The sequence below is a fragment of the Salvelinus namaycush genome, chromosome 21 (assembly GCF_016432855.1).
Source record: "Salvelinus namaycush isolate Seneca chromosome 21, SaNama_1.0, whole genome shotgun sequence".
NCBI classification, from domain to species: domain Eukaryota; kingdom Metazoa; phylum Chordata; class Actinopteri; order Salmoniformes; family Salmonidae; genus Salvelinus; species Salvelinus namaycush.
Window position 1 is genome coordinate 50,850,507 of NC_052327.1, and position 14,823 is coordinate 50,865,329.

Below are 14,823 nucleotides of genomic sequence, written 5' to 3' on the forward strand. Positions count from 1 at the left end.
TCTGTTCTGCTCTGTAGTGGCTCTCCCTCTGTTCTGCTCTGTAGTGGCTCTCCCTCTGCTCTGCTCTGTAGTGTATCTTCCTCTGCTCTGTAGTGTCTCTCCCTCTGCTCTGCTCTGTAGGGTCTCTTCCTCTGCTCTGTAGTGTCTCTCCCTCTGTTCTGCTCTGTAGTGGCTCTCCTTCTGTTCTGCTCTGTAGTGGCTCTCCCTCTGTTCTGCTCTGTAGTGGCTCTCCCTCTGTTCTGCTCTGTAGTGGCTCTCCCTCTGTTCTGCTCTGTAGTGTCTCTCCCTCTGCTCTGTAGTGTCTCTCCCTCTGCTCTGTAGTGTCTCTCCCTCTGCTCTGCTCTGTAGTGGCTCTCCTTCTGCTCTGTAGTGTCTCTCCCTCTGCTCTGCTCTGTAGTGGCTCTCCTTCTGCTCTGTAGTGTCTCTCCCTCTGTTCTGCTCTGTAGTGGCTCTCCCTCTGCTCTGTAGTGTCTCTCCCTCTGTTTTGCTCTGTAGTGGCTCTCCCTCTGCTCTGCTCTGTAGTGGCTCTCCCTCTGCTCTGCTCTGTAGTGTCTCTTCCTCTGCTCTGTAGTGTCTCTCCTTCTGCTCTGTAGTGTCTCTCCCTCTGCTCTGTAGTGTCTCTCCCTCTGCTCTGTAGTGTCTCTCCCTCTGTTCTGCTCTGTAGTGTCTCTCCCTCTGCTCTGTAGTGTCTCTCCCTCTGTTCTGCTCTGTAGTGGCTCTCCCTCTGCTCTGTAGTGTCTCTCCCTCTGCTCTGCTCTGTAGTGGCTCTCCTTCTGCTCTGTAGTGGCTCTCCCTCTGCTCTGTAGTGTCTCTCCCTCTGTTTTGCTCTGGAGTGGCTCTCCCTCTGCTCTGCTCTGTAGTGGCTCTCCCTCTGTTCTGCTCTGTAGTGTCTCTTCCTCTGCTCTGTAGTGTCTCTCCTTCTGCTCTGTAGTGTCTCTCCCTCTGCTCTGTAGTGTCTCTCCCTCTGCTCTGTAGTGTCTCTCCCTCTGTTCTGCTCTGTAGTGTCTCTCCCTCTGCTCTGTAGTGTCTCTCCCTCTGTTCTGCTCTGTAGTGGCTCTCCCTCTGCTCTGTAGTGTCTCTCCCTCTGTTCTGCTCTGTAGTGGCTCTCCTTCTGTTCTGCTCTGTAGTGGCTCTCCCTCTGTTCTGCTCTGTAGTGGCTCTCCTTCTGCTCTGTAGTGTCTCTCCCTCTGCTCTGTAGTGGCTCTCCCTCTGTTCTGCTCTGTAGTGGCTCTCCCTCTGCTCTGTAGTGTCTCTCCCTCTGTTCTGCTCTGTAGTGGCTCTCCTTCTGCTCTCTAGTGGCTCTCCCTCTGTTCTGCTCTGTAGTGGCTCTCCCTCTGTTCTGCTCTGTAGTGTCTCTCCCTCTGCTCTGTAGTGTCTCTCCCTCTGCTCTGCTCTGTAGTGGCTCTCCTTCTGCTCTGTAGTGTCTCTCCCTCTGCTCTGCTCTGTAGTGGCTCTCCTTCTGCTCTGTAGTGTCTCTCCCTCTGTTCTGCTCTGTAGTGGCTCTCCCTCTGCTCTGTAGTGTCTCTCCCTCTGTTTTGCTCTGTAGTGGCTCTCCCTCTGCTCTGCTCTGTAGTGGCTCTCCCTCTGTTCTGCTCTGTAGTGTCTCTTCCTCTGCTCTGTAGTGTCTCTCCTTCTGCTCTGTAGTGTCTCTCCCTCTGCTCTGTAGTGTCTCTCCCTCTGCTCTGTAGTGTCTCTCCCTCTGTTCTGCTCTGTAGTGTCTCTCCCTCTGCTCTGTAGTGTCTCTCCCTCTGTTCTGCTCTGTAGTGGCTCTCCCTCTGCTCTGTAGTGGCTCTCCTTCTGTTCTGCTCTGTAGTGGCTCTCCCTCTGTTCTGCTCTGTAGTGGCTCTCCTTCTGCTCTGTAGTGTCTCTCCCTCTGCTCTGTAGTGGCTCTCCCTCTGTTCTGCTCTGTAGTGGCTCTCCCTCTGCTCTGTAGTGTCTCTCCCTCTGTTCTGCTCTGTAGTGGCTCTCCTTCTGCTCTGTAGTGGCTCTCCCTCTGTTCTGCTCTGTAGTGGCTCTCCCTCTGTTCTGCTCTGTAGTGGCTCTCCTTCTGTTCTGCTCTGTAGTGGCTCTCCCTCTGTTCTGCTCTGTAGTGGCTCTCCTTCTGCTCTGTAGTGTCTCTCCCTCTGCTCTGTAGTGGCTCTCCCTCTGTTCTGCTCTGTAGTGGCTCTCCCTCTGCTCTGTAGTGTCTCTCCCTCTGTTCTGCTCTGTAGTGGCTCTCCTTCTGCTCTGTAGTGGCTCTCCCTCTGTTCTGCTCTGTAGTGGCTCTCCCTCTGTTCTGCTCTGTAGTGGCTCTCCCTCTGCTCTGTAGTGTCTCTCCCTCTGCTCTGCTCTGTAGTGTATCTTCCTCTGCTCTGTAGTGTCTCTCCCTCTGCTCTGCTCTGTAGGGTCTCTTCCTCTGCTCTGTAGTGTCTCTCCCTCTGTTCTGCTCTGTAGTGGCTCTCCTTCTGTTCTGCTCTGTAGTGGCTCTCCCTCTGTTCTGCTCTGTAGTGGCTCTCCCTCTGTTCTGCTCTGTAGTGGCTCTCCCTCTGTTCTGCTCTGTAGTGGCTCTCCCTCTGCTCTGTAGTGTCTCTCCCTCTGCTCTGTAGTGTCTCTCCCTCTGCTCTGCTCTGTAGTGGCTCTCCTTCTGCTCTGTAGTGTCTCTCCCTCTGCTCTGCTCTGTAGTGGCTCTCCTTCTGCTCTGTAGTGTCTCTCCCTCTGTTCTGCTCTGTAGTGGCTCTCCCTCTGCTCTGTAGTGTCTCTCCCTCTGCTCTGCTCTGTAGTGGCTCTCCTTCTGCTCTGTAGTGGCTCTCCCTCTGTTCTGCTCTGTAGTGGCTCTCCCTCTGCTCTGCTCTGTAGTGGCTCTCCCTCTGCTCTGTAGTGTCTCTCCCTCTGCTCTGCTCTGTAGTGGCTCTCCTTCTGCTCTGTAGTGGCTCTCCCTCTGTTTTGCTCTGTAGTGGCTCTCCCTCTGCTCTGCTCTGTAGTGGCTCTCCCTCTGTTCTGCTCTGTAGTGTCTCTTCCTCTGCTCTGTAGTGTCTCTCCTTCTGCTCTGCTCTGTAGGGTCTCTTCCTCTGCTCTGTAGTGTCTCTCCCTCTGCTCTGCTCTGTAGTTTCTCTTCCTCTGCTCTGCTCTGTAGTGGATCTCCCTCTGCTCTGCTCTCTAGTGGCTCTCCCTCTGCTCTGCTCTGTAGTGGCTCTCCTTCTGTTCTGCTCTGTAGTGGCTTTCCCTCTGCTCTGCTCTGTAGTGGCTCTCCCTCTGCTCTGCTCTGTAGTGGCTCTCCTTCTGCTCTGTAGTGGTTCTTCCTCTGCTCTGCTCTGTAGTGGCTCTCCTTCTGCTCTGTAGTGGCTCTCCTTCTGTTCTGCTCTGTAGTGGCTCTCCCTCTGTTCTGCTCTGTAGTGGCTCTCCTTCTGCTCTGTAGTGTCTCCCTCTGTTCTGCTCTGTAGTGTCTCTCCCTCTGCTCTGCTCTGTAGTGTCTCTCCCTCTGCTCTGCTCTGTAGTGGCTCTCCCTCTGCTCTGCTCTGTAGTGGCTCTCCTTCTGCTCTGTAGTGGTTCTCCCTCTGCTCTGCTCTGCTCTGTAGTGGTTCTCCCTCTGCTCTGATCTGTAGTGTCTCTCCCTTTGCTCTGCTCTGTAGTGTCTCTCCCTCTGCTCTGTAGTGTCTCTCCCTCTGCTCTGATCTGTAGTGTCTCTCCCTCTGCTCTGCTCTGTAGTGGCTCCCCCCTGCTCTGCTCTATAGTGGCTCCCCCTCTGCTCTGTAGTGTCTCTCCCTCTGCTCTGCTCTGTAGTGTATCTCCCTCTGCTCTGCTCTGTAGTGACTCTCCCTCTGCTCTGCTCTATAGTGTCTCTCCCTCTGCTCTGCTCTGTAGTGGCTCCCCCCTGCTCTGCTCTATAGTGGCTCCCCCTCTGCTCTGTAGTGGCTCTCCCTGCTGTAAACTGTGAATGTGATGTTGTTTGTAGTCCCAGCGTTAAAGCACAGCCTGTGTCCTCACATGACACACACAGAGAAACTGAGAGGAACAACCCGACTGCAGAGGGACCGTAGTCGACCACAGTTAGCCCCACGGTCAGAATTCCCATAATAACACCAGATGCCATGTTATGAACTGTACTGATGCGGTCCCTCACAGATGGAAGGGAGTTGGCCAGATATCTCAACCCTCCTCCTCTCTCCAGTAGGGAATGGGGACAGGGGGATTTAGTGGCCATATGATACCCTAGTTAGTATCCAGGGCCGAGGCCATGCTGTAGGATTAGATAGGATAGCCACACACTCCAGACTGGAAGTTACATAACTAGGGCATTTGGCCATAATTGTTGTCATTTCAACCACACATTTAACTAGTAATGGAATTCATGTTTTTTTTTAAAGTCACCACTTTAACATTTTAAAATGACAAAATGTCATTTTTACTGGTCATTTCAATTAAATGTATATCCCCATTGATTCTTGAAGAATAACTTGCCTAATGAGCTCAATACAATAATACAGTGTAAAATATCTAGTTTTAGAGTGAAACTGTTCTTTATGGATGTCCCTTGTGTGGATTTCATCACAGTGTGGGGAGAACATCAACGGAGGAGAGATGGCGGTTTTTGCCTCCAGAGCGGGTCCTGGGCTAGCCTGGCACCCAGCATGCTTTACATGCTCCACGTGTAGTGAGCTGCTGGTTGACCTCATCTACTTCTACCAGGATGAGAAGATCCACTGTGGCCGGCACCACGCAGAGCTGCTCAAGCCACGCTGCTCAGCCTGCGACGAGGTGAGTGTGGAGATGCACTGTGGCCGACGCCAGAGCGGAGTTGAGCTCATTCCAACCGCTTCGCTAAAAACCGTCCTGCGCTCACAGGAATAAAAAAAACTGCCACTACAAATTCGCTACATTCATTAAAATCACAATTATACAGTGTTGGGAAAAGTTCCTAATTGTCATACTTGCGTAAAAGTACAGAAACCTTAAAAATGACTCAAGTAAAAGTCACCCAGTAAAATACTACTTGAGTAAAAGTCAAAGTATTTGGTTTTAAATATACTTAAGTATAAAAAGTAAATGTTATTGCAAAAATATACTTAACTATCAAAAGTGAAAGGTAGAAATCATTTCAAATTCCTTATATTAAGCAAACCAGACGGCACAGTTTTAATGTTTCGTTTATTTACAGATAGCCAGGGTCTCCAACACTCAGACATCATTACAGATAGCCAGGGGCACGTTCCAACACTCAGACATCATTACAGATAGTCAGGGGCACGTTCCAACACTCAGACATCATTACAGATAGCCAGGGGCACGTTCCAACACTCAGACATCATTACAGATAGCCAGGGGCACACTCCACCACTCAGACATCATTACAGATAGTCAGGGGCACGTTCCAACACTCAGACATCATTACAGATAGCCAGGGGCACACTCCAACACTCAGACATCATTACAGATAGCCAGGGGCACACTCCAACACTCAGACATCATTACAGATAGCCAGGGGCACGCTCCAACACTCAGACATCATTACAGATAGCCAGGGGCACGTTCCAACACTCAGACATCATTACAGATAGCCAGGGGCACACTCCACCACTCAGACATCATTACAGATAGTCAGGGGCACGTTCCAACACTCAGACATCATTACAGATAGCCAGGGGCACACTCCAACACTCAGACATCATTACAGATAGCCAGGGGCACACTCCAACACTCAGACATCATTACAGATAGCCAGGGGCACGCTCCAACACTCAGACATCATTACAGATAGTCAGGGGCACGTTCCAACACTCAGACATCATTACAGATAGCCAGGGGCACGTTCCAACACTCAGACATCATTACAGATAGCCAGGGGCACACTCCACCACTCAGACATCATTACAGATAGTCAGGGGCACGTTCCAACACTCAGACATCATTACAGATAGCCAGGGGCACACTCCAACACTCAGACATCATTACAGATAGCCAGGAGCACACTCCAACACTCAGACATCATTACAGATAGCCAGGGGCACACTCCAACACTCAGACATCATTACAGACAGCCAGGGGCACGTTCCAACACTCAGACATCATTACAGATAGCCAGGGTCACACTCCAACACTCAGACATCATTACAGATAGCCAGGGGCACGTTCCAACACTCAGACATCATTACAGATAGCCAGGGGCACGTTCCAACACTCAGACATCATTACAGATAGCCAGGGGCACGCTCCAACACTCAGACATCATTACAGATAGCCAGGGGCACGTTCCAACACTCAGACATCATTACAGATAGCCAGGGGCACGTTCCAACACTCAGACATCATTACAGATAGCCAGGGGCACGCTCCAACACTCAGACATCATTACAGATAGCCAGGGGCACGTTCCAACACTCAGACATCATTACAGATAGCCAGGGGCACGTTCCAACACTCAGACATCATTACAGATAGCCAGGGGCACGTTCCAACACTCAGACATCATTACAGATAGCCAGGGGCACGTTCCAACACTCAGACATCATTACAGATAGCCAGGGGCACGCTCCAACACTCAGACATCATTACAGATAGCCAGGGGCACGCTCCAACACTCAGACATCATTACAGATAGCCAGGGGCACGTTCCAACACTCAGACATCATTACAGATAGCCAGGGGCACGTTCCAACACTCAGACATCATTACAGATAGCCAGGGGCACGTTCCAACACTCAGACATCATTACAGATAGCCAGGGGCACGTTCCAACACTCAGACATCATTACAGATAGCCAGGGGCACGTTCCAACACTCAGACATCATTACAGATAGCCAGGGGCACGCTCCAACACTCAGACATCATTACAGATAGCCAGGGGCACGCTCCAACACTCAGACATCATTACAGATAGCCAGGGGCACGCTCCAACACTCAGACATCATTACAGATAGCCAGGGGCACGCTCCAACACTCAGACATCATTACAGATAGCCAGGGGCACGTTCCAACACTCAGACATCATTACAGATAGCCAGGGGCACGCTCCAACACTCAGACATCATTACAGATAGCCAGGGGCACGCTCCAACACTCAGACATCATTACAGATAGCCAGGGGCACGCTCCAACACTCAGACATCATTACAGATAGCCAGGGGCACGCTCCAACACTCAGACATCATTTACAAACAAAGCACGTGTTTAGTGAGTCCGCCAGATCAGAGGCAGTAGGGATGACCGGGGATGTTCTCTTGATAAGTGTGTGAATTAGACCATTTTCCTGTCCTGCTAAGCATTCAAACTGTACTTTTGGGTGTCATTGAAAATGTATGGAGTAGAAAATACATTATTTTCTTTAGGAATGTAGTGAAGTAAAAGTAAAAGTAGTCAAAATGATAAATAGTACAGATACCCCAAAAAACTATCTATGTAGTTCTTTAAAATTATTTTTTACTTAAATACTTTGCACCACTGCAATTTAACCAACATCCATCTATTTTTGTGACACCAGGACCTACCATTTGTTTTTGGAACTAAAACATATGGATTTGAATAAACATGGAAAAGTTAATGTAAGAAGCTCACATCATTTCAAAACTAGGCAATTCAGTTTAGAACAAATTCTTATTTTCAATGACGGCCTACACGGGTCAACACAGGGCCAATTGTGCGCCGCCCTATGGGACTCCCAATCACGGCCGGTTGTGATACAGCCTCGATATTAAACAGCATATAAACACTAAATAGGTCAGGAGCCAGACAGGGAGCCTAAGAAGGAACGGAAATTAATTATTTAGGCTACATTATTCCCATTATTTCAAGGCTATAGCCTACAAAGAAATACATTCTGAAGCATTTGTGTGCTGAATACTAGGCTGGTAGGAACATAAAGCGCTCAGCATTTAAACGTTTAATTCTATTCAATTATTATAGTCTATAAATTGTGCATATAGGCTGTGATTTACTTAGAATGAAATACAAATTTAACGAAAAATGCCTTATTAGGCTCAGTCTACAGTGCCTTTGAATTCATTTTTTGAAAAACAAGTTTGTCCAGAGTCTGTGGCTTCAGGCTCATGCGATTGTGCCTGGAGAGCCGGCCAACAGCGGAGAATATTCTCTCCAGACTTGCAGAGCCACTGGGGATGCTAAACACGCTTCGGCAAAATAACCCAATCAAAACAGAAAGCTTCTTGAAAGTTGGAATATACCAGGCCTATTGGGCCAAAATCAATGATGGCCTATTATATAGATAAAAGTTCTGTTCATTTTTGTTCTGTTAAGAGATCTGATTTATAGTTTATAACTACTTTGCTAAAATGACACACTTAGTTATCTATCCACCTCATTCCTTTCTTTTAGCATGTGCACATAGTAAGTACACCATCATGCTTTCAGGGAATATGTGTATTTTCAGATTACACTATGATTCTTTAGTTGTAGATTATATGATTCTTTAGTTGTAGATTGTATGATTCTTTAGTTGTAAATTGTATGATTCTTTAGTTGTAAATTGAATGATTCTTTAGTTGTAAATTGAATGATTCTTTAGTTGTAGATTGTATGATTCTTTAGTTGTAGATTGTATGATTCTTTAGTTGTAGATTGTATGATTCTTTAGTTGTAAATTGTATGATTCTTTAGTTGTAGATTGTATGATTCTTTAGTTGTAGATTGTATGATTCTTTAGTTGTAGATTGTATGATTCTTTAGTTGTAGATTGTATGATTCTTTAGTTGTAGATTGTATGATTCTGTAGTTGTACATCACAGCTCTCCCTCTCTTGCTCTTGGTCCTCATCTTTTTAAATCACCTTGATTTTGCACTTGTGTGTTTTATCAGTTTCTTTATGAAAATATATAGTGAACTCCATGACAGTAGCTAAAGCAAGGGGCTATAGCAGCACACAAGTAGACTATAAATGCATGCTGGGGCTGGCTGGCCTGAGCTCGAGTGGGCACTACTGGATCGAAATTGGAGCGGGCGAGAAAGCCGATGCTCCAGCCTTCGGGAATCTCGCTCCACAGTCCAGTCAAATTGGGCACACTCCGCTCACATACTCTGGCCGACACATAAAACCACGCTGAGTCAGATTCAAACTCACCAACACAGGCATATGTTCTCTGGAGGCAAAACAGCAATAATCACTAGACCAAACCACTTCTCATCTAACTGCGTTAATGTTTCCATCTTCAGGTTATCTTTTCTGACGAGTGTACGGAGGCGGAGGGGCGGCACTGGCACATGAAGCACTTCTCCTGTTTTGAATGTGAGACGGTGCTGGGGGGGCAACGTTACATCATGAAGGATGGTCGGCCATATTGCTGCGGTTGCTTTGAGTCTCTCTATGCCGAGTACTGCAAGGCCTGCGGGGAACACATTGGTAAGCCCTGACGATACGCATACTGACCACTGCTTCTGCCATTGTGAAGAAAATGGCAGAAACTAAAATTAACAGACATAGACATTACCTAACAGTTTACTATCAATGTTTTTTAGGCAGTGAGTGTGTTAGCAGGGCTCTATACAGTGACATTACATTACATTTTACACACATATGTACCTAAATATTCTGCTGTGCAATCTGGATTTTTTCAATTTAGGAGCACCAGTACACATTGCTTTAAAACCTTAAATCTTTTTTATTGATCTAAATGTCTTTGCGTGTGCCTACATCTCTCTCACCTTAGGCCAGGGGTGGGCAAACTTTTTGACTCGCGGGCCACAATGGGTTCTAAAATTTGACAGAGGGGCCGGGCCAGGAGCATTTGGAGGGAGTGTTTGGGCCGGATATACTAAAGCATTAAATGTAGTGTGTGCAAACCTCATAGCACAGTAAGAACACTACAACCCAATTTATTAACTGTCTTTCAAATGTGAAAAATAGCCCTTATCAGTTAATAAATTTGTCTCAAGGAATATGCAAGATATGGCATTTACATACTATTTCGCCGCCCGTTCTTGTGTTGACTGCTTGCTAGCATAGTTTGCATGCTTCGTGGCAAAGTGACGGCTGATATTGTACTCTTTGAAAACCGCAACAGCTTCTTGGCATATCAGACATACAGCCGTTGATCGGACTTCAGTGAAGAAGTATTTTGTTGTCCACTCCTTATTAAACACTCGGCATTCGCTGTCCACTTTCCTTCTCTTTGGTCCGCTCATTTTCACAGAAGGGCTTAATGGTGACGTGAAACGAAGTGAAAATTAAAGTGAAATAAAGAGAAATACGCGCCACTCCAACAACGGTCAATGTGTTTTGAGTGCGCCATCTATTGGGGAAACGTGGGCATTGCAGGGAAAGGGGAAAAAAAGGAGGTTTTTACTATAATTTGGACAAGTTCGGCGGGCCGGATTAAAAAGCCTAACGGGCCGTATGTGTCCCGCGGGCCGTAGTTTGCCCATGTCTGCCTTAGGCACACGTGCTCCTTGTAAAGGTCAGCATAGCCCTGGTTAGTAATCCAATGCAGAATATCAAAACAAAATGTATCATGTCAATATTTTCAGACAGTATGAACATGCTATATGACACATGCCTATAAGGAACTTGACAATGGTTCAGGGAATCACACCACAAAAGTGTTTCACAAAATACAAACAAATATTTCCTCACATCTGTGCTAACCAAAGTCTTTCTCCTTTCCCGTAGGTGTGGACCATGCCCAGATGACGTACGACGGTCTCCACTGGCACGCCACCAAGGGTTGTTTCTGCTGTGCCCAGTGTAAGAGCTCTCTGCTGGGCTGTCCCTTCCTGCCCAAGCAGGGCCGGATCTACTGCTCCAAGGCCTGCAGTCTGGGAGAGGACGTCCACGCCTCAGACTCCTCCGACTCCGCCTTCCAGTCGACGCGCTCCCGTGAGTCCCGCCGCAGCGTACGCATGGGCAAGAGCAGCCGCTCAGCCGACCAGTGCCGCCAGTCGCTCCTCTTCTCACCCTCCGTCAACTACAAGTTCCCCGGGTTTACCGGTAACCCAGACACCGATACGCTCACCAACAAGCTGGCCCACCTGGGTTTAACCAACGAGGAGTGCTTCTGGAGGGGGAGGGAGGACACCGAGGGCCCCGAGGACCGGGACGAGGAGGAGTGGGCCGAGCACGAGGACTACATGACCCAGCTGCTGCTCAAGTTCGGGGAGCACGGAGTCTTCCAGCAAGGTGAGGTGGTCGACTCCAGACCTCCAACCGATCTGTGGATGACCGAGGCTGAGGTCAAGATGAAACAGTGTGAGCCTCAGGGCTCTAGGGCTGAGACTGGAGGAGGATGTGGAGGAGGGTCAGGCAGCCAGAGCCTGGCCAGTAAGAAGTACCAGACAGATGTGTACTGGGCCCAGTCCCAGGACGGGCTGGGGGATTCGGCCTACGGGAGCCACCCTGGCCCGGCCAGCAGTAGGAAGCTCCAGGAGCTGGAGCACGGCGCTGGGAGCATCGGAGGTACCAGCTTCCAGAGGGAGGAGAAGCAGTGGTATGACAACTCTCTGGAGTGCATCACAGACAAGGTGAAACAGACAGATCAGAGTGTCAGGGACTCCATGGACTCACTGGCACTGTCCAACATCACGGGTAAGACATGTTACATCTCTATTCAAATAGCCTTTTAGTCCAGTACTAGGCTTGATCTGTCCCGGAAACCGGCCCCGAGAAATGACCAGGTCTTGATCTGATTTGCATCCTAATGTTCAATGTTCTGTGATGGCAGAATGTTCTTTGAAACAGCACTGTGGTGAAAAGACAACTTGTACAAATACATGTCATTATCTCTCCCGCTCTTCTTCCAGGTGTCTCTGTAGATGGCGACAGTAAAGAGAGACCTCTGGTCTACTCCTTACAGAGCTTCCAGGAACTCGAGGCTGAGAGAGACTGTGAGAACACAAGCAACATGGGAACTCTCAACTCCTCCATGTTACACCGCAGTGCCAATTCTCTGAAGAGCCTTACGTCTGAGCTGGAGCAGGAGGAGAGCGTACCAGAGGAAGAAGAGAAGGCCCCTCTTCCCTCTCCCCCCAAGCCTCCTCATGTCCCGGCGTTGAGACGGACTCGATCCCAGTCTCGACCCCAACAGGTGAAGTTCTCCCCAGACGTCGTGGACAACAGTCGCTATGGTGACCTGCAGGTGCGCCAGCCCCCGATGAGCGAGCGGACGCGGCGGCGAGCATACCATTTCGAGGAGCAGGACCAGGAGCTTGGTGACTCGGGCTCCGGCCGCTATCACAACCACCACCACAGGAGACGCCGCAGCCGCAAGTCACGCTCCGACAACGCTCTCCACCTGGTGCCCAAGGAGAGGGCCAATCGCATATACTTCAAAGAGGACCACAGAGGTCATGGAGGACACGGCTTCAGCTCAAAGAGGCCCCAGCAGCTGGCCTTCCTGCCCAACCAGCAGGGGTATGGCCAGACCCAGCATCCCCACCGCCATCCCCACCAAGCCACCTCAGACTACAGACTCCAGCAAGGCCCAGCCATGGAGAGGTTCATGGGGTTGTGTGGGGACAGGGACGAGGATGACTGGTGCTCCACCTGCTCCTCTTCTTCCTCCGAGTCTGAGGAGGAAGGCTTCTTCCTGGGCCAGCCCATCCCCCAGACACACAGACACTACTATGATGGCCTGCCCAGCCCCGTGGCAGGCCTGCCCTCCCCGCCTTACGGAGCAGGCCCACGGACTATGTCCAAAAAGAAGAAGGGGCACAAGGGGAAGAACTGTATCATTTCATAAGACTGGATGTTTTACGGGCCCCTGTCGGTCCACTTTTAAATGATACTCTGTCTGCAACCCCCTTCTGAATCTCTTGTTGTTGCCACTATTGTGAATACAGAAATGGCCCGCTTGTTAAAACTGTCTTGCCAACTGGATGTAGTACATGTTAACATGGTTCTGATCCTATTATTGAAATGCATTACAACAAAAACAACACATTTCAACAAAAACAGAACACGCATAAACACATTTCAAAGCTGTTAACATAATTGTATAAAAAAAAAATGTATGCAAATAACTCTGAACAAATGTATTTATAAAAACACCATTTAGAGACTAACGGAAATGACTATTTAACAGTGCAGATATTAATGTATATATTGTAAAGTGTATTTTTTTTTTATAACCCTGAGTCAAATGTTTTTGTAGTGGAATGGCATTGAAAGACAAAACTGATAGCCGTTATCAAAGAACCTTCTCTTTTCTTAACCAGGTTTTGAAAAATGAAAAATATGATATGCTGCCAGCAAAGGTATGCAGAGTGCAGTTTGACCCTGGGCCTGGTTTCCCAAAAGCTATTTCCTGGTTGCTAAAATTTGAATAGGTCCCCTAATTTCAGTTTGTGTGACAGAACAAGCAAGTATAGTACCATTTGGGGGGGCAGGTAGCCTAGTGGTTAGAGCGTTGGGCCAGTAACCAGCAGGTAGCCTAGTGGTTAGAGTGTTGGGCCAGTAACCAGCAGGTAGCCTAGTGGTTAGAGTGTTGGGCCAGTAACCAGCAGGTAGCCTAGTGGTTAGAGTGTTGGGCCAGTAACCAGCAGGTAGCCTAGTGGTTAGCGTTGGGCCAGTAACCAGCAGGTAGCCTAGTGGTTAGAGTGTTGGGCCTGTAACCAGCAGGTAGCCTAGTGGTTAGAGCGTTGGGCCAGTAACCAGCAGGTAGCCTAGTGGTTAGAGCGTTGGGCCAGTAACCTAAAGGTTGCTGGATCAAAACCCTGAGCTGACAAGGTACAAATCTGTCATTCTGCCCCCTGAACAAGTCAGTTAACCCACTGTTCCCCAGTAGGCCATCATTGTAAATAAGAATTTGTTCTTAACTGACATGCCTACTTAAATAAAGGATAAATAAAAAAACATCTAAACCGCTGTGAAATATATTTTCCATAACCCAACATGTTTTATTTTCAGCTGTACTAAACAAAGACGCAAAAACTAAACTTAAGAATGGGAAGCATAGAAATAGCTCACATAGAACAGATCTACCACCTCTTAGACTTGCTTTCAATGAGAATGACAGATCTATAACTCACATCTCTGTGAATTTGGTCGGGTCACTCAAAATAAGTGACATATTCCAGCTTTAAGGCCCAGTTCACCGTTAGAACCTTCGTAGGATCATTGTTAAATCGCCAAGCTGTTTCTCAAAACCATCTTTAACGTTGCACTTGAAAACGCTCTTAAGCTAACATGCTGACCACACCGCTCGCGTCGCAAAATAAAATTTAAACATACATGTTATTCAATCACTGAATCTACATTGCCAAGCGCTAAAATAGAAGTCAGTTCTATTTGTGACGCTGAACGCAGTGCCAGTCCTGCCTCTCCCATCTCCTCATTGGTTTATAGAAGCATATACCTACGTGCCAACTTCTCATTGGTTATACCCACATGGGTGATAGCAAAATGAACCGAGGTCGGTCGGGCGTGGTAATACACCTTTTTATGAAAGTAAGTTTCCAATCGCCATATAAAGTCCAAAGAAGAAAAAGCCTGGAAGGAGGAGAGATGACTAGAAACGATTCGGGTGACCGTTTTATGTGTCGATTAATTGTCGGAGTAGAAGACCTTGTGCATTTCAGGTAAAATAACCAAATGTTTATATCCCAGGACAAATTAGCTAGCAACAGCAAGCTAGCTAGCTAAATTGCCATAAATGTTAATGCTTTTCAACCTGCCCCCAAATGTATATAATTGGTTCAGTTTGTTTTGATATTTCAACCTGCGTGTCCTGATCGCATCTGGTGTGGTGGGGACAAAATAAATTTTCACACGATGGTGTGCGCGAGCCCGGTTTGGGGATGGCGAGCGCGGTTTGGGTACGGTGTTACGCCTGCTTCAGACCATTTGTATAACAGCTAAGTGCATCAGCTGCTTTGTTGCCCTCCCGCGTCGTCACTTTATACACAGA

At 48.2% G+C, this 14,823-nt stretch overlaps 1 protein-coding gene across 1 annotated transcript in view; it reads left to right on the plus strand.

The window, feature by feature from the left end:
* Positions 1–13,218, plus strand: part of LOC120065960 (prickle-like protein 1) — a 20,545-nt gene extending 7,327 nt beyond the window's left edge. Inside the window, exons 5-9 of the mRNA XM_039017000.1 lie at positions 4,531–4,734; positions 9,140–9,326; positions 10,593–11,168; positions 11,223–11,504; positions 11,720–13,218. Coding sequence (XP_038872928.1) covers positions 4,531–4,734; positions 9,140–9,326; positions 10,593–11,168; positions 11,223–11,504; positions 11,720–12,657 — 2,187 coding nt within the window. The 3' untranslated portion in view covers positions 12,658–13,218. The remainder of the gene's footprint in view (positions 1–4,530; positions 4,735–9,139; positions 9,327–10,592; positions 11,169–11,222; positions 11,505–11,719) is intronic.
* Positions 13,219–14,823: the final 1,605 nt, after the last annotated feature.